Source organism: Rhinolophus sinicus, linkage group LG09, assembly GCF_036562045.2.
Source record: "Rhinolophus sinicus isolate RSC01 linkage group LG09, ASM3656204v1, whole genome shotgun sequence".
NCBI lineage: Eukaryota > Metazoa > Chordata > Mammalia > Chiroptera > Rhinolophidae > Rhinolophus > Rhinolophus sinicus.
In genome coordinates, this window is record NC_133758.1 from 106,986,600 (window position 1) to 107,005,623 (window position 19,024).

At 34.6% G+C, this 19,024-nt stretch overlaps 1 protein-coding gene across 4 annotated transcripts in view; it reads right to left on the reverse strand.

The window, feature by feature from the left end:
- NT5C3A (5'-nucleotidase, cytosolic IIIA) overlaps window positions 1-19,024 on the reverse strand; it is a 40,415-nt gene that overhangs the window by 2,882 nt on the left and 18,509 nt on the right. Inside the window, exons 1-7 of one of the 4 annotated variants that reach the window (XM_019757316.2) lie at window positions 17,237-17,395; window positions 12,841-12,895; window positions 6,616-6,714; window positions 5,246-5,315; window positions 3,850-3,896; window positions 2,969-3,054; window positions 863-952 (exon numbers count right to left, since the gene is read on the reverse strand). In XM_019757316.2, the coding sequence (XP_019612875.2) occupies window positions 863-952; window positions 2,969-3,054; window positions 3,850-3,896; window positions 5,246-5,315; window positions 6,616-6,714; window positions 12,841-12,876 (428 nt within the window). In that variant the 5' untranslated portion in view covers window positions 12,877-12,895; window positions 17,237-17,395. Of the gene's footprint in view, window positions 1-862; window positions 953-2,968; window positions 3,055-3,849; window positions 3,897-5,245; window positions 5,316-6,615; window positions 6,715-12,840; window positions 12,896-14,653; window positions 14,876-17,236; window positions 17,396-19,024 lie in introns of those variants that run through there. The other 3 variants (XM_019757315.2, XM_019757317.2, XM_019757319.2) reach the window with 3 other exon arrangements.

The following is a 19,024-nucleotide window of genomic DNA, read 5'->3' on the forward strand; positions in this document are numbered from 1 at the left end:
TCGGCATCCTGCTCATCTACTCCCTATTGTTAGAAAGCAGAGTAGCAAGGACCGAGCTGTAGTCAGTCTCTTCACATCTGGTGTCTCTCCCCTGAGATCTGGCAGCTGTAGGTAATGTGTCGACCGTAAAACCTTTTCTTCCCTTGTTACTCTTCCTGGGCTATAGGATAAGCTGCCTAACAAAAGAATGAAATACTAGCTGTCTTCACCTCTTTCTGATAATTTAATGCTTTCCTCCTTAGAAGTAGATCACCTTAAAATGTAGCATCATCAGAAAAAGAAAGAAAACACGAAAAAAGCAATAGCATATTGGCCCAGTGAGTTGAAAATTTTAAGAGGTGGTAAACAGAATTGCAAATAAGCTTTAAAGTGTTTATCTTATAATTCATGTATTAGAAATTACTTTTAGTATTTGTTAAAACATATTCACCTTTCCTAGAGATAGTTTTCAAGGGACTTTGAGAATTCAGAAAGTAGATTCATGTCAATTTAGAAATGGTATTTATTTAGCTAAATACTTTTCAATTTGATTTATAAACATTCTTTTCACATTTCACGTCTTTGAAAAATATTTTGCTAAACCATTTCAAAATGGTCTTGGCTTCATAAATTTGTAAGTTAGTGTTGAAAATTTTCATTTGGAGAAAGAAAATGCCAATTAGTGCTTCAAGCTCACGAGTCTTTTATTCCCTATACCAAAATCTAACATGTCATTCTAAATTCTTTTTAGGTGGCATATTCTGGATGTTTTTATATGGGATATTGGTAGAGATTATTTTAATAAAAATGCACACCTGAATGTGTATGTAACAACAGTTCAAGTCTGTAGACATTTAACAACAAAAACACCCAAGAAACTTACTTGAGCATAACGTCAGATTCTGCCACAATTTCTCTAAGTTTAGCTTTCTGTAAAGCCTGTTCAACAAGCAAGCCATGTGATTTAGTGTACCTGGAGTTTATGACCAAAGGAAAAGAGAATATCCATTAAAGCAAATTAAAACTGTTATCTGTATTACAAAGCATTCTTCAGTACAAGAAAATGAAGTATTTCATTCCATCGTATTTTGGATTTAAATTCATCACTAATGAATGTATACCCCACACGTCTCAAAATGTGAAACGCATGTTCTTACTGCATTTCCCAGTTCTCCTCAAACTATGGCTTACTTTAAATGTGTTAATAAGATAATGAAAGGATACCTCCCTCAGTCTACAGATAAGAACTGAATCCAACCTAGAGATGCACAATCATTTCGCTGATTGCAATAGGAATTAGAGCGAAGCCATTTTCTCATCTGCTTGTAGTCTGAATTTTCACAAAATGCCTAAGTACTGAAGATGCTGCCTAGTGAGCAAGAGGAAAAATCCTTGCTATGGAAAGTTTTAAATATATGTGCTTCATAATTACATAAAAGCATCTATAATCACAGCATCTCAGTATGGCAGGCCTTTAGACCCTCTCCACCCGACACCTAAAAATCCCCCTGTAATATTCCTCAGTGAAACCCCCTCTCTGGGTTGGCTCCCATCCTGTCAGTGAGCTCATTCTCTCCAGGGAAGCTTATACCATTGCTAGAAAGTTTTGATTGCCACCCAGTCCTTTCATTGAGCTGAACTCAGTCTTCCTTCTGAGTCTCGTTCCAGTTCAGCTTCTACAGGCATGTAGAGTGAGTCTAACCTCTTCAACATTTTATGCCATAAACATTGACTGAATGTGCAAGGTATTCAGCTGGGTGATGGGATCATGAAATATAAACACTTTTCCTGGTCGCTTAAGATTCTAAAACTACAAGATGTTGCTTCTCAATCAAAATTCTCTACTCCTTGAGATGTTCCTCAAATGGAACGACTCCAATTCCTGTGATTATCGTAGTGGACTCCTCTGACACAGTCTAAGTTGGTCAGCATGTCTCTTAACAGCATTCTCCCAGGATTCGACACAATGCCTGCAGTGTGGTCTGCTTAGAATGCTGCATTTCAATTAATGCAACCAACACCTGAGGTCCAATTCTCAGTAACCGTCACCTGATGGTTCCAACTGAGTTCAGAGTCCATTTAAATCCTGTTTTTCTTTACACATCCAGCCACATTTTGTCCATATACTTGAAAGCAAAAAATTCTTGTTTTGAGTTGAAGGCTTAAGTGTGGACTTAATATTTATTCCTACTGATGAGACCAAGGGTCCCTATGCCTTTGATTAAATTTAATTTTAAATCCCAGCTCTAGAAATCACCTCCCTCTCTCCCCTCAGAGACCTAACCTTCCCCCGGATAATCAGCAACCCCCAAGGCAGCAGATGACAGTAGCCCAGACCTGACCAATGGTCACAAGGTCCAGACCTCTGGCAGGCTGCAGATAACATCTTGACATAAGATATGTTTCAGCTCCTAAATCCTAAAGTGGAAGGACCCTCTAGCTACTTTCCCATAAGACCAGGCAGAGAGACCCTAAAACCAGACCTCAGAACTGTCCGCAAGACCTGAAGAAATGATTTATTACCCTTACCTCACCTCTGACCAATCAGCTCCCAGCATAACCCTGAACCCCCTAACCCACGGTGTTTTTCTGACTTTGCCCTATATAATCTCTAACCTACATGCCATCAGAGAGCCGGGTTTTTTTTTTTTTAGAGCATAAACTCCCCATCTCCGTATTGGCCAATTCAATATTAAACTATTTTTTCTTTCAATAGTGCAAACTCCTGCTCGTGCATTTCTTTGGGTCAGTGCACGCAGGCAGGAAGAGTCAAGTTAAAAAACATGGGGGTTCGGGTAACATTGATCTTCATCTTAATAAAACAGAACAAACCAAGTGCTAGACTGTTAGAGTGATTAGAGAGTTAAGAGTTTATAACTCACTGGATAATTTATAAAATTACATACAGTACCGCGGGGAAATAAACCATTAGTTGTAGCTACAATATTGTTTTATTATATTTTTAACCCTCCTATTGCCCAATACATACCATTCTACCATATAAGGGTTCTTCTCTTCTATGGTAAGAGTGGGATCGACTTCAATAGCATAATATTTTTCCTTTAGTTGCAGTAACTAGAAGTAAACAAATACTTTAGTCATGAAGAAGATTGCAGACTTGTCATTAAGCTGCTTAGTTTTATAGAAAGCAAAACAATGCAAACAGGTGTTTTCCATAAACTGTTTTAAATGGGAAAGATTAGATCATGAGTGCCTAAAACATCTCTCAACTGAAAAGATCTTTGTTGATCTTAGTTCACATATAACTAACTATCCCCACTAAAAGCTACCTTTCTTTCTTTCTTTCTTTCTTTCTTTCTTTCTTTCTTTCTTTCTTTCTTTCTTTCTTTCTTTCTTTCTTTCTTTCTTTCTTTCTTTTCAGTATTTTCAGGTCAGTAACTCAGTGAAACTGACTATAATCAAATTATCACTACAAAAATCTTTCATTCTCATATGGAAGTATTAAATCTGATTCGCATTTGGAGTCTTTGTTAAGAGACACAGATACCTCAAGAAAAGCAGAGAACTAAGGCAATTTCCTGGTCATGTTAAGAGAGCAAAACCTACATAAAACCAAAGTGCTTTTATTTTAATTCTCCAGTTAATGTATGGAAACCAGAATATTTTGATAAGCGCTTAAAGGTTTTTAATGCAAGTTTTGTTGTTAATAAGTTACTGTTAATTTTTTCTTTAAGATATGGTGAGAGCTATAATCCATAACCTAACATTTCCCGACAGTTTATTACGTGCCATGTATGGCTCTAAGCACTTTAAATCCATTCTTATTTGTGTGAATGAATCTGAAGAAATTCTCAGGCAAAAAGAGCAATGAAGTCTTTCAGTAGAACTTGGATTACTGTTAGTACTTACCTTTCGTCGACACTCATCTGAAACCAGCTTACAGTTGTCAATGACATCTACAGAGAAAAGGCAAACTAGGCATGAAAAGAAATATTCTGTCTGACTGATGCTGCCACGACTATGAATAACTTATTACTTTCTTTTAAGTTTAAATGCCAAGTCAACCAGCATGGTCATTACAACTGTTGGTCTTAGTGCCATAATTCACATGGCATTGATAGAGAATCTAATGGTTTTAAAATCCACGTTTTAGTGATTCCTTATTTACACCAGTGAGCTAGATAATTCAGTCTTCAAACACTGTGAATTGTATACTGACTGGTCCCTTTAACACCTTCCTTTTTAATTAAATAGAAGAAAGGAATACATCTTTGAAATATACTTTTTTCTTAATAAAACGTTAATAAACAATGTGACAATCTGGAAAATATAGATTATTGTAAAGAAAACAAAAATTACAATTTTACCATTTAACAATGAATTACTAAAAATTTAGTCTTAAAGTTTTATACATTATCAATTAGATAAGAGACGAACCCAGATCTATACTTCTGAACTCTGCTTTCTTTTGCACTTCACATCGTAGTCTGTATTTTTCCAGGTAATTAAAATCTCCTCGTGCATATCATTCATGATGGTTATATATTCTCCGTTATGCGGTTATGGCATTATTTATACCATTTTCTACAGTGTTAAAATTTTTAGATTGTTTCCAAGCTTTTGCTATTATAAATAAATTTATGTTGAACTTAGTTACCATTATTTCTGTGAACACAGTTTTCCCCCCTACTTTTAGGATGACCTAATTAGAAATTTTCCAAAGAGGAATTACTGGACCAAAGGGTATGACTTTTAGAGGTTTTTGTGAAACTTATCAAAATGATTTCTCGCACAAGCATCAACAGTAAATGAGAAGGCTTATATCACTGCTTCTGTGTCAGGCTGAAGAGTGTTATTTAAAAAATTCACTGACAACTTTGGAAAACAAAAAAGGTATATTATCCTAGAAACACATTTTAATAGCTTATTCTTTAACTTAATTTACACTAAAAAATTTAGTGACATTCCTAGAAAACACAGAGTATGTGATAAATACTATTTCTTTAGGTTAATCCAAAATTTAAAATGCATTTAAAATTTTCTTGACTAATGAACAGACTACATTTGGAGAAAAGCATTGCAGAAGTCTTTATTCCTTTTGCAACAAAAACCATATATGAAAATAGCCATTTATATAACATGGGAAAAGACAAATCCTCAAAATACAGTAAGAAAAAAGCAGGTTCCCTCACTTTCAATATCCAAAAAGAAGAAAAAATCCCAATCCCACAGACAATATAATAGGTAGAAAAGGATCTTAAAATAATGATTACTTTCATGACTTTGTTACAAGTGCCACACTTACTGTGACATGTTGGGCATCGTTTCCCTTCCTGGGAAAATCTACTCAGTGTCATATCAAAGTCTGTTATTATCTGTAAGACAAGGGGGAAAAGCATTAGGAGAACACAGCTACAAGGGCAGACACTGTGCTGCAAGCTTCTCAGAGACCTGGGACTGTGTGGGGTTCCTGGCCCCCACTGTGAGCTATTCTCTCTCTGTTGGGTTTTCTAATGCAGTTCACATACCTGAGAATTACCTTAAATACAAGATAATACCTTACGTGCCCTAGCATTATCACCACATAAAATCTGATTAATCAGTATTGGAATTTGCAATTGCAGGTTACATGGTTAGTTATCTATAGAGATAAAATATTGCACAATTTCAACCCACTTAGTCAATGTACAAAAATGCAATGAAAGCAGTTAAACTATATGAAGTGCTTTAGTTATTGACACTGTTACATTCTAGATGTAACTTGTCTATTTAGGTAAATAAACTATACCAATCAATGAATGATACATAGTAATAGTTTGCCAGCTCTTGAAATTTAGGAGATTGGGCTAAATTTCTTTTCAAAAATGTTTTAAGAAAGAAATGTTTTGTTTTTATTGAATTTCTAGATTGTTGATTTAATTTACATTTAAAACATTCCTTTAAAAAATTTTTCTTAAAAATTAGTTATCCCTAATAGTTACATCTTAACTTGAACTACTGTGATTTTTTTAAATTAAAAGATGGAAAAGCAACTTGAAACTGTACATATTTTAACATTATTCTTAAAATGGTTTAATATTTATGCACAGTATTAGTTAACTTAGTACTTAATATTAAAGAAAAGCTGAATTTATTTCAAGGCCATTAATTTTGGTTTGTTTCTAATAGGCTATTCTATGTATTTTTGACCAACTCTAGATATATCTTTTAGATTTTCCATTCCTAAAGGATAGGCAAAACCTGTCTATCCAAACTTTCTTTGCTCACATTTTAGTAAACCATGACATGAATGTGTCTACTTGAACATTAAAAATAGAGGCTCAGGGGCCGGCCCGGTGGCTCAGGCGGTTAGAGCTCTGTGCTCTTAACTCCGGAGGCTGCCGGTTCGATTCCCACATGGGCCAGTGGGCTCTCAACCACAAGGTTGCTGGTTCAATTCCTTGAGTCCTGCAAGGGATGGTGGGCTGCGCCCCCTACAACTAACAACGGCAACGGGACCTGGAGCTGAGCTGCGCCCTCCACAACTAAGACTGAAAGGACAACAACTTGACTGGGATAAAAGTCCTGGAAGTACACACTGTTCCCCAATAAAGTCCTATTCCCCTTCCCCAATAAAATCTTAAAAAAAAAAAAAAATAGAGGCTTAGTAATAAAGGCTTCTTGATAATTATTCACCTGAAGTTTGAGAGCTCCTCCTTTGATAAGACCACAGATAATTTCTTCTACTCTTGTAGGGTTCTTGATGCGAACTGAGCTTTTCTGGAATTCTGGCATCTACAAATAAAAGGAAAATAACTGACTATTTTTAATTCCTGTTTTCCCAGGTTCCCTTATACCAAGCAGAAGCTTATATTATTTAAAGATTTTTAAATGTTGAGGCATTACTTAAAAACAAGCAAAACCACTGTATCAAATTACCACTTAAACGCACAAAAATTTTAAAGGCACATCAGTAGTTTCCACCTAGAAGATTAAGACAAAACTACATTTGTAATTAATGCATTATCAGAAAGTGTAATATTTCTAATTATAAAAGCCATGTATGCTTACCTCAAAAATTATGGGGGAAAAAAAAGACATTGCCTGGAATTCTATTACCCAAAGAAAAATAGGTAACCGTTTTATTTCCCATTATTTTCATTTTCCTGATTACAGACATGTGCATATGTACATTGTTTATCTTATTCTCATGCTTTTGCATCTGGCTTTCTGAAATTAATATTATTACATATGTAGTTATAAGAAAATGTCTTTAACAAAATTCATTTATCAAAATAGAATCCAAGAACTGAATGGAGAATATTTGAACTTTGTGATAAAGAATTTTCTTATAAGAACTTTTCTGCTTAAGATTTAGCTTGTATTCATATTTACATTTTAAAACATTTCTTAGCAGAGAGGAAATACTGCATGATTATTCCCCACAAGTTTACCTTTGTACAGATCATTAAAATATATTCAAGGGAGTGGTGGGGCGGGAGAAAAGAAAAAAAAAAAAATATATATATATATATTCGATATATTTAATTTGAAAAGTTGCTTGCTTCAAGATCTTTGCTCCCTATTGTACTATATCCTAAAGAACATTGTTCTTGGCATAAATTCATTGATTTATTTCAAGTTAAGACAACTATAAAAGGTATTAAACCACCTAGGCTTAGGCTGCTATTAGGCTGGTTCATGCAGACTGTAGTGTTTCTCAACAATTTAATGTTGAATTGTTTATTTTTCCTACAAAACTACAGACAGAATGAAAGTAATCAGAGTAAACTGAGTACAAGTGCAGTCTCTTTCAGCACAGGTATAAGACGGAGGGGATTTCGGATCATTTCATAGTCAGCTCCACAGTATAAACAGGCAGTAAGAGAATCTCAGGATAGGGTTTGTATCCGATAATCTTTATTTTACATGCTGTTATTCTGGGTATGTTATTACCAGTATTTACATATTTCATGTGTATTATGGACACGGTTATGAAAAATTCCCTAGACCTTATATCTTTGCTATAAAAGAATCTGACCAGGTAAGTCTGTCAGGGCTCATGTTGTTTCTAGATAATGGACAAAATTAGAAAAATTGGAAAAATGCTTAGCTGTTTTCCAAAGACCAGACGATGAATACAGAAGTGTATGAGAAAGAGAAATGAAATGCTAACATTAAATTTTTCTCCATGAATGAAAGAGCTGGATCTATATTACACTTACTTTTAAAAATCCATATTTAACACGTTGCGTACAGATCACAAGAATCTTCGTTTTTTTTTCTGAGCCATGCGTTAAGGACCGATAACGAGAATTCTCGTTTTTATTGTTGACTCTTTTTACTTTGCATACTTTATTGAATTATTTGTAGAATAATTATTTATAGAATAATTTATGTGTAGAATCTATTATTTATAGAAAAATAATAAATGACATAGAAGCATTTACGCTTTAAAGAGAAGAGTGCATTTTAAAGTAGTTTCTTTTAAAAACCTGCCGGAACAGAGGGGAATGAGGGATTTAAACCCCGCCGTATGCAACGTGTTAAGTAGCATAGAATAACCTGCAGTGCAGCTAACCTTCATTCAGTGATCCTTTTAATTTCAATTTTAACTTTAAAGGGTTTCAACCAATTAAAGAAGGTAATCCAAATGTTTATAGTGATTGGTCAATAGATGAGACAAACCAACAGGCACTTGTTCCTAGATTCCCTTTTCTCATTCACTAACCCATTCCTTTGTGTGACACATACTTACCAAGTGCCTACTGTGTGTCAGGCAGTCTGCCTTAACTGGCAGATGCATAGGAATCAGTGTATACTTGATTCCATAGCTAACTCATTCCTGAAAGCAGCAGAGGATACATGACACCGACTATATTTTCACCAAGAATACTAGGCATTTTACTTCAGTGTGCCCATAGTGAGGAAAACGTCCTACCTCAGGCAAATCACATCCTCGAGTTTCAGATAATGGATAGAAGAGCACCAAGACTATTCAAAGTAGGCTGGTTTCTGCTAGGACAACAACTTCTAGATGGGTTTTATTTTCCTTTCTTTCTTTCTTTTTTTTTTAGATGGGCTTATTTTAAATAACTGGTATCTGAAAGAGCAGTGGCTACGGGCACTGGTGTCCATGCCAGGCTTTTGTACAGCATATAACTATTCACTGCCACAAATACAGATATATAAATAGTGAATACCCAGAAACCACTAGAATGAAATAATGGTGATGAAAACAGCTACTTTCTCCAAAGAGCACAACAGGGTGGGGGACACAGGTATAAGGATTATAAAAATGATAATTGCATCTGCCTTGGGATATACAGTACAGTACCCGCTCCCGCCCCTCCCCCACTCCTCCCAGTACACATACAACATCACTAAATACTTCTCAGCTATTGGGCATTTTACTCAAAATTTTAGAATGTGGCCTAAGAAATATAATTTAAAACTACACATGGAAGTGCCAAAGATGATCAGAATATCAGAACACTAAGACACACCGCAGCACGTCACCACACTTTTTGTCACATCCTCAAATCCGTACATATTCTTCTTGGACAAAAATACACCTTTTTGGTAGCACATAAAGTCAGGATACTTCAAATTTGAAGGGCAACTTAGTTTGAATTGTCTGAAGACTGTTCAATTTTATTATAATTTTATGGAAAATAAATAGGGGCAAAAAATTTTCATCATTTATGAACAAAAGAAAACAAGTTCCTTTTATAAAGCCATAATGTACACTGTTGGAAAAGGGGGGGCAATGTTGGGGAAGGGGCAAAGCTTTCCCCCAAAGAAACAGGGCAGGCTGGTTGACTGGAGCCTAACCTGAATCAACACTAAAGATGCCTAAGAAAAACCCAACATACATTTATTCTGGCTGGTCTTTAATATGTTATATTTGTACAGATGAAACAAACTGCTATTAGTCTACTATGATACTCAAAAAGCAGTGATTTCTAAAGAAGTTGATTTCAAAGCTATATAGGTTTATGCAAAACTCTGTATAGCAGTGTTAGAGTATTTGGTATTGTCTTACAGATACATTTATTGAGACAAGATCTAAATGAGTAGCTGCATGCTATAGTCACCAAATTGCCCTAATGATGTTTACTTGTATTTTTCTGAAAATGGCCTACATAAAAATTAGTTTAAATGACTTAAGAATCTCTGTCCAAAGCTCTCAGGGGATATATATTTTCTTTGTTTTCCAATGTTAGTATTTGGTACAAGCAAAAGACATCATTACAAAGGAGTGGGCACTACAATTTTTATGTAACTACATAAATAGTATACACTTAAAGACATCTTTTCAGACTGGTACATTTACTCACATACACAGATGATTCTATGGTTTTGTTGGAAAATTATGCTAAATTTTGTTGCTAAATTTTGTGGGATACCCGTTTCCCCCTGCCTGCCTGCTTGGTCTGTCTCTACATTAAGGTAGCGTAGGCCACATTCTTTCATGGATTCACAATACGATCATTAAGTGCAAGGTACTATGTTACCCAGCTCCGTAAGCGATATAAGTTTCAGTAAGATGTACTTCGTAAGAACATATTCTCAGGACACATATTCTGTAACATGGATTACAGTACAGGAACCTAAATAATTATTACCTTGCCAAGATGACCAGAAAAACTACAAAGGAAGCAGAAGAAACTGAGATTATTTCTGTTGGGGCCTGAGGAAGACGCCAGTGAGCTAGGCTTTCAAGGAGAAGCAGGACATGCATATGCAGAGACTGGGGAAGAATCAAAGCACAGGGTCTAATGTGGGAAAAAGACAGATAGCTCCGTTTGTCTGGAACATAAGTGTACATGGAAAGGAGAGAGAGGGTGGGAAGGGGTGGGGGGGGGGGAGAGAGAGAGAGAGAGAGAGAGAGAGAGAGAGGAAGTAAAGCCTAGAAGGGGAGATTTGGAGTCAGATCATTAAAACTTAAGAATAGGGAGCATTTGAGATTTTGATTCCCCAGCATATATTGTCGGTTTGGGCTCAAATATACTCTTATAAAAATTCTTGAAAAGAAAAAAAAATAAGGATAAAATCCCAAGGAGCTTTCAACCTAAAAGATATATCAACATTTTTAGAAAAGCAAACATTTTTAGAAAGGAAAGATGTAGCAACATCTTTAGAAAGGAAAGTTGTGTTTATTCATTTTTAAAAACTACACGTATCATTGACACTAAAAAAAATACATAAGTATACTCGTATATCATCTTTTGGCTTCTTTTTCTTCAATAGTCTTTTTGGGGGTTGACTACACTGGCTACTTGCTTCTGAAAGAGACACATGTTAGAGAGTTCTGGGACCCAGGGAACAACAAATTACATGGTAGGACATTCCTACCTCACTCGTATTCATTTTGGTTAAAAATAAATAAATAAATCTACTCAACCAAGAAAATAAGTTTAGACTGATTTAATTCTGCATATCAGAGCTACATGCTCAATACCAATGAATCAAATACTCATCATGTAACGGGTGCAAAGTTCACATCCATTTCCTAGGTTGAACCCTATGAAACTGCCAATATTGGACTGTATTTGACATATAAAAATAGCAATTTCATATGCTTCATCCTACCAGCAAAACCTACGCTGATAACAGCTTAACCAGTACTTTACATCAGCTTTCCCCTCCCATAATATACTGGAGGAGGAAAGTCAACCTGAACAAGAGATTTATGTTCATTGTGACACAAAGCTGCATGCTAAGTCATGTTGTGGTTTATAGACTCAAACCAGACAAAGAAAGGATAAAAAACAGAGAAGAGGAAGAATAAAATCAACAAAACAGAAAGAGAAAATAAGAAAGAGATCATGGAGTAGTTGTCCTCTTTAAAAGAGAGAAATTATGATTTTTAGGATTCTATCATTGTGAATATGGAGAATGGATATGTTTTTCCACACCCACAAATAAATATGCTAGTTACATAGTTAAAACACTCACTAACATAATACAGGAAATTAACATTTAAAGTTAAGTGCTATTAGGCACTTTACATGCTTTTTCATTAAGTACGAATAAGAACATTTTAGTTATGAGTAAGGTCTGAGGATCTAATGTATAACATGGTGACTATATAAGCATAAACTATATAGTTGAAATTTGTATTTTTGTATAATTTTTTTGCTGAGACAGTAGAACTTCAATGTTCTCACAAAAAAAAAACAAAAAACCCCCCAAAAAACAAACAAACAAAAAACAAAAGGTAAATATGTGAAAAGTGATGGATACGTTAACTAGAGAGGGGAAATCCTTCCACAATGTATACACGTATATCAAATTATACATTGTACACATCAAACATCTTACAATTTCATTTGTCAATTATATCTCAGTAAAGATGGGGAACAAGATGAATAAGAGCAACATGAGGTTTGTGGTTTCACACCTATTTCTTAAAAGTGAGATTGTTGCCCTCATTCAAGGTTATCACAGCTACAATATTTAAGGACTGAATGAAGATGTGGAGCCAGTTCTGACTCGAAAGCCTGTATTTTTCCTGCCTCATCCTAATTTCTACAATGTAATGAACTCTGTTTTCAATAAGTTTTCTTTTTTTTTAAATTTAAATGCTTGTCATTTTTAATTCAGAGACCTAAGATAAAACACCTCATGTTGTATGATTTAAGTGTGTTGTTGAGCAAGGAAAATTTAGCACAAAAAGGAATGGGGTAACCATCTTATATGTTCAGAAACAGTATAATGCACATATTTCAAGCAAAAGAAATTCAAAGATAAGTTGAAATTCAATTCAACAAATATTTGAGGTTCTATTGTATGTCAAACATTGTGCAGATCTGCATAAAGTTACAGTCCCATAATTAATGATCTGGTTAGAGACAGAGGTAAAAGTGGTGAGGATTCACCATTAGTAAATGGAACTGGAAATCTTTATATACCCACCATTTTCACATGTACAGCAGAATCTTGATTAGCCATTTCTTGGTTATCCAATCTTCTGGATTTTCCCAGGTGATGTCACAGTAAAAGAGAGAGAAAAAAGGTACACGTGACGCACATACATTTCAGGCTCATCCTGTATGTTAATGACATACGAAGGTGGTACTTTTGTATTGATTTAAACACCAAATTATTGAAGGCATCTTTTTTTCTTTACAAGCAGCTCAGTAAAGATTTTAACTCTATCTCACAAAGTTTTGGGTTAAAAATTTTATGTGGAGAAGTAGCAGCTCTCCTATAAGAACTAATATGATGTTATTACAATTTGAATAAAGTATATATATTAATATTTGCAAGAAAATGCTTTATTGCAAGAACATTTTATCAACATTTTCTCTGCATGTAAGGATGAAGTTTCCGGGAAAATTATGCATGAAGGAATATATAAAAAGAATGTAAAGAGAAACATGATACACAAAAGTCAAATTTATTCTTTATTATTCTCATATTAATATCTTTAATTTTATGAAATGATGTGACTAAGATCTGAATTGTGTTTTAATCTAGCATGAAATAGGTATGTGATAGTGTTTTTTAACTAAACGATCATTTTAGGGGTTTGGGTGAAATTTATACATGTCTATATTTTAAACCAAATGAAGCAGTTTTTAAAATATCTCTTATCATATATTTTTTTTCATATTTGCAGTATAAATCTGAGGGAAAATTCCTTTACTTTTTGGTCCTCAATGACTTTACTTTATTCTAGATAAGTAAAATTTTTAAAATAAAAGCCCTATTATGAAAAGGCATTAGTTGAAAGAGAAAAAAATCTGACGTTTTCTTAAACTCTAGTAACAGAAGTTGGACATTAGATCTGTGTTCTTTATCATTAAAATGTGTTATAGCAGATTAATATAAAGTTTCCTCAAATTCTAAAATCCATTCCTCCATCTTTCATTTTAAGCGCATAAAATTGGGAAATGTCTTATAAAAAAGTATTTTCCCTCCTTTCTCAGAAAGGCTGTTAGTAAGTTGATAGTCTTACAATTTATGGCATCTTAGAGCTGAGTAAAAAGATACCTCCAATTTTTCACATCTGAAAAAAAAATCTAGTATCTATTATCTCTCTATATATACACTCTATATAACTCATAAAACATTTGATCACCAACCCCAAAATGTAACTATAATGGTAGTTTGGGGTTAGGCGTCTTTAGAGGATTATATAGTATATAGTCAAACACACAGTCAAATTTAAGGAACCTTTCTTTGGTCTGATTTCCTTCTGGCTTAAAGATGCCACAGAACCTGCCTACCAAGTCTGTTTCCTCATTTATAGAAACCAAAGCATGTAATATTAAATGCTTATGGTATTTCTTTGATGTTTAATATCTGAAAAGGAATCTAGATTTCTCAGAAGGCACTATTTAAATAAAACCATTTTATTAGCTTGATAAAGAGGAAAGAGAATGTGGAAAAATACAACAGAGTTTATAAAAATACCATGTACTCTGTGAAACATTGGAAAAGCCCAACAAAAACAGAATTCAAGCAGTGAAGAATACATTTTAATATCTGGGAATCTAAGGTCTTTTTGTTAAACATGGTCAAGCAGCCCAATTGTCTCCACTCCCAACCCCCAAGTATGGCTCTTTCTGGAGCATTCAGGCTTGGTTAAAAAAGGAAACAAACTGTTAGTAGATGAAAGAGTAATCATCTTTCTCATGGTCTCATCAAATTTTATTTAAACAAAACACAAATGAAAACAGAGTAATCAGAAATGTGCTAATGGAAAAAATTTGCAGCTGCTAACCTTGTGACTTTAGGACATCGTTTTTTGTACATAAACCTCACAGTTCGTGGATACTGTGCCAATTTCAACTGCAGAGCCTTCATTCTTCCCAGTCTTCACTGGCAATCTGACCAGAATTTATCCTTGTTCAAACATAATCTCACTTAAAGTGACACTGCAGTCCTAATACACAAATCAAGCTGCGGTCTCTACCACTATAACAGTGTAAAGACTAAGGCATAAATGTCAGCATTCTGGCACTATTCTAAAGAAGACAGAAAATTAGGGCAGGGTATTTTTAAACCAATAGGCTTGTAAACCTATACTTGGTATATAAAGTTCTGGCTTACTCTGCCAGCAGTCACCTGTTACAGACGCTTCAGGAGAAGGGTTGTTGGAAAAAACACATCAAGTGCAGAAGACATGTTCAAAAATAGAAAATACCACTCCTGAACTATGAACTCTCTTCAAAGGAAGTTTTGAAGTTAAGTCTTTGGAATCTTTAAATGCAGACTGGATAATGTGGAAGGTGGAAAACAACAGTGTGCTTTCTGCACGAGATTCAGGTCACTCCCGTAAGAGTTCATTACAAGGCGTAGGTAGGACAAGGCTAAAGACTGATGAAGCAAGAGGTAAGAACTTCACCGGAATAGCCCAAACTTGGTAACTGAAAATTTTAGCTATCGTGGTAGTTCATTCTGAGATGATTAACTTTACCTTGAAAGTATATTTACAAATCAATGACTGAAAAGTTCTGGGTCTGCATGAAAAATATTTACTTGCCTTTACAGGAGTTTTAAAGTATCGGAATGCAAATTGAATGTTTTTAAGGATCCACTTGATTTTCTCTTATGGGAAAGTGAAAAAGATTAAATTGATTAATATAATTAGCTTAAAAAGTTATGATTCTCACTTTAATTCTGATTCTTGTAGAATCATTTAAACTACACACCAATAAGGTAATGAAATTTTGAATGGCAAACTGTGTATTACTTACACACGAAAAGGCATGTGTTACTGTAATATGGACAGGGTACCTGCAAACAGTACTAAACATCCACGATGAATTCACCTTAGTGCACTTTGCCAGCAACCTGTGTTACTTGTCATAAGCTTGGGTTTTTTATAACAACACTTTCTTAGGGTAATTAGCACATCAAACTATAAGTGCATTATTTCCATAGCATTGTAAATCAGTTTCTTGGGGGCATTTAAATGATTCTCCCTAATTAAATTTTCAAGGCAGCAGTGAAAAAAATTCATAAACTGGAAAGTGAAACTTTAGCGATACAGGCATAAACAAAAATGAAACTGAAGAGCAAAAGGTAGGAGGGGAGGAGAGGAGGGAGAAGCAGAGGGGAAAAATAGATTGCAAAGGCTAGTTATTTAAAATTGGCCATTTATACCAACTTTCTTAAATAAAACTTGACTTCTTGGTCAGAATTTTGTGGATACTTATGAAAATATACAGTCTCAGAGCTTAGAATTTATTCATCTATCCTCCCCACATACACTACCCTAATATTTAACAGCATTTTTCAAGATGAGTTAAACCGAGGCACATGGAAATTAAGTTAATTTACACTGATTACTCTCCACGCACTCTGAATTCTTCTGTCCTTGAATTTGTCCTAGGACAACAACGTGGGTGGTAAGTACCGTGTTTCCCTGAAAATAAGACCTAGCCGGACCATCAGCTCTAATGCGTCTTTTGGAGCAAAAATTAATATATTATATAAGACCGGGTCTTATATTATAGTAAAATAAGAGCAGGTCTTATATTAATTTTTGTTCCAAAAGACGCATTAGAGCTCATGGTCTGGCTAGGTCTTATTTTCAGGGAAACAGGGTACTATCCAGATGCAGGGCTTACATACAGATTGCCAGTGAAAACCAAGTAAACTGCTTTAAAAATGGTCTGCTGCCTTATCTGATTTTCCTGATTTTAAAAAAAGACTATTAAAAAGTAAAGCACATTCAATTATGTAAATCTAACTTAGTCACAGCGTCCTAGGCTTTTTGCTAATATACGTTTGGATCTTAATTTTCAGTATACAGTTTGTTATAAGCCTTAGAGATAGTACTTCAGTTTTTATCAATTCATAAAACATACCCGTATAGTGCCATTCCAAGATATTCTGAACAAAGCTCAGGGGCACAAAATAAAGATTAATTATATTTATTACTAGCCATGGTAAATAGTTCCTGATGCTAGAGACACAAAGCATGTGGCTATTAGCAAAACTGAGTTACAGCAACTTGAATGGACAACAAATATGGATCTTACAGGTTTTTTTTCCCCTTGAAAAGAGAATTCTGAGAGTACTTTGTTGTTTCTTAACATCTACATGTCAAACCAGAAGCTCTTAAAATTAGAACCTAAAAAGTTCTAATTTCTGAGCCCTAAGACACTGCAAAGTTCTATATATTCAGATATTTGTAAACTATAAAGAAGTTTTGCATTATACTAGATCATTCTATTTTTACTTCCTTAATTTGTATTTTTTCAATGCCTAAAATTTCAATCAGATGCTGAACCAAATGAGAATCAGATAAAGTTAAACAAGAGAAACTCATTTCTTTACACGAACTGTACACACTTACCCTGAAGGTAACCGGACGAGCTACACCAGCGAAAGAAAATTCTTCCTGTCTGAGAAGTACTAATATAGCACAAGGTGCAACTGAGGGCGGTTCCAAAAGCCTCGGCTAAGCTCTATGCAAAGCCAGTCTTGTGCCGCGTTACTACACAGCACTTTTTTTCTGCTCTGGGCCACAGGCTTGTAAGCTCTGAGCTAGTCACCAGTCTACAGAAATGATCAACTGAAATAATGCGACAGTGAAGAGAAGGCAACTTCATGCTATTAGAAAGTACTGGCAACTTGCTCCACAGAGAAAAAAGGCACTTCAGTATTAACACAAATACTTCCTTCCTCCTGGTGGTTTTTAATTTTTTTTTTTGGTTGTCACTGTACTTGTGGTATGTGCATTTTTCTGTACGAATATTATATTTCAATACAAAGTAAAGATAAGGTCGTGTTGCCAGGGGCAGGGGAAGGGGGGCTGGGTAGTTTCCATTGGGAAGATGAAAGGAATTCTGCAGATAGATGGTGGTGATGGCTGCACAACAATGTGCGTGTATGTATTTAAGGCCAAACTGTACACTTAAAACTACTTAAAATGGTAAAATTTTGTTATGTATATTTTACCACAATTTTTAAAAAATTAGCTCAGTGAGATTTAACGTGATTTTTATGTTTTTCTTCACAATTTCCTACATTGTTTGTAAATTTTAACAAGACCATGCATGGATTTGCTTAAAAAAAAAGTGAACACAAACAGTGAAAACTAATTTTTATGGTTAAAATATTGAAAAAAGTTCCATTCCTGCGGGAAATAAAAGCAGTCAAATTGTTGTGAAGAAAAACATTTTTAACTTTTAAAGAGCACGTCTTGCTTTTAACCTGAGTAGTTGCACTGCAGCACGTTAGTACTACGTGTCAAGGCCTGATAAATTCTACTGCGGTTCCCGGCAGCTTTATCATTCGGAACAGGGCTAAGCTACCCTTGCGTAAATACATTTTTATATCTGCCTTCTCTCATGTGTGCTCAAGAGAAATCAAATCCACACATTTCAGCAATCAAACTTAGTGAAGTAGCATTCCCTGTTAAAAAACAACCCAAGAAATTTAAAAATTGCTTTCAAAAAAAGGCCACTAACAAATTATCCAAACTTGGTATCTACCAACTGTTAAAAATTTAGCACTGCTATGTTATTTTAATAAGATGAAAAGATTCACAGCAGAACATTCCTCTAAGAGGAACATCTTTTATACTCTAGTAATGAGATGCAAGGGTAACAAGTTGATCTATTTTGAAAACACTTCTGTGTTATGTATGAATATGACTTAACTGTCCTGTCACATATTAGTATAGTTGGCAATGATAAGGATTTTAAGGATATCACTTTGAAAGATGAACGGCTCAAGAGAAATCATCTTCAACAACAACAAAGAATGCTGGAATTGAGTTCCACAACCTATTTGGAGGACTATTTAGAAATACTATTAAAAGCTTTAGAAACACACCAGTTTTTGTGTCCTCAGAAATTTATGCTAAGGATATAAAGCAGCACACATTTATTTGCAAAGATGTATATATTGCAGAGTTGTATTATAAACTGGAAAACTGTAAACAAAACAAGTGCCCAATATTTAATGTTCAGTAATACAGGAGAGGTAGATAAACTGTGGTAGACACATGATATAAAATTATACAGTTCTCAAAAATAATTATTATAAATAGCTGAAATTTATTGTATATTTACTATGTGCCGGGGACTTCTAACGACTTGACATTCCTCATCGCACATAATACTTGTAACCTAGAAGG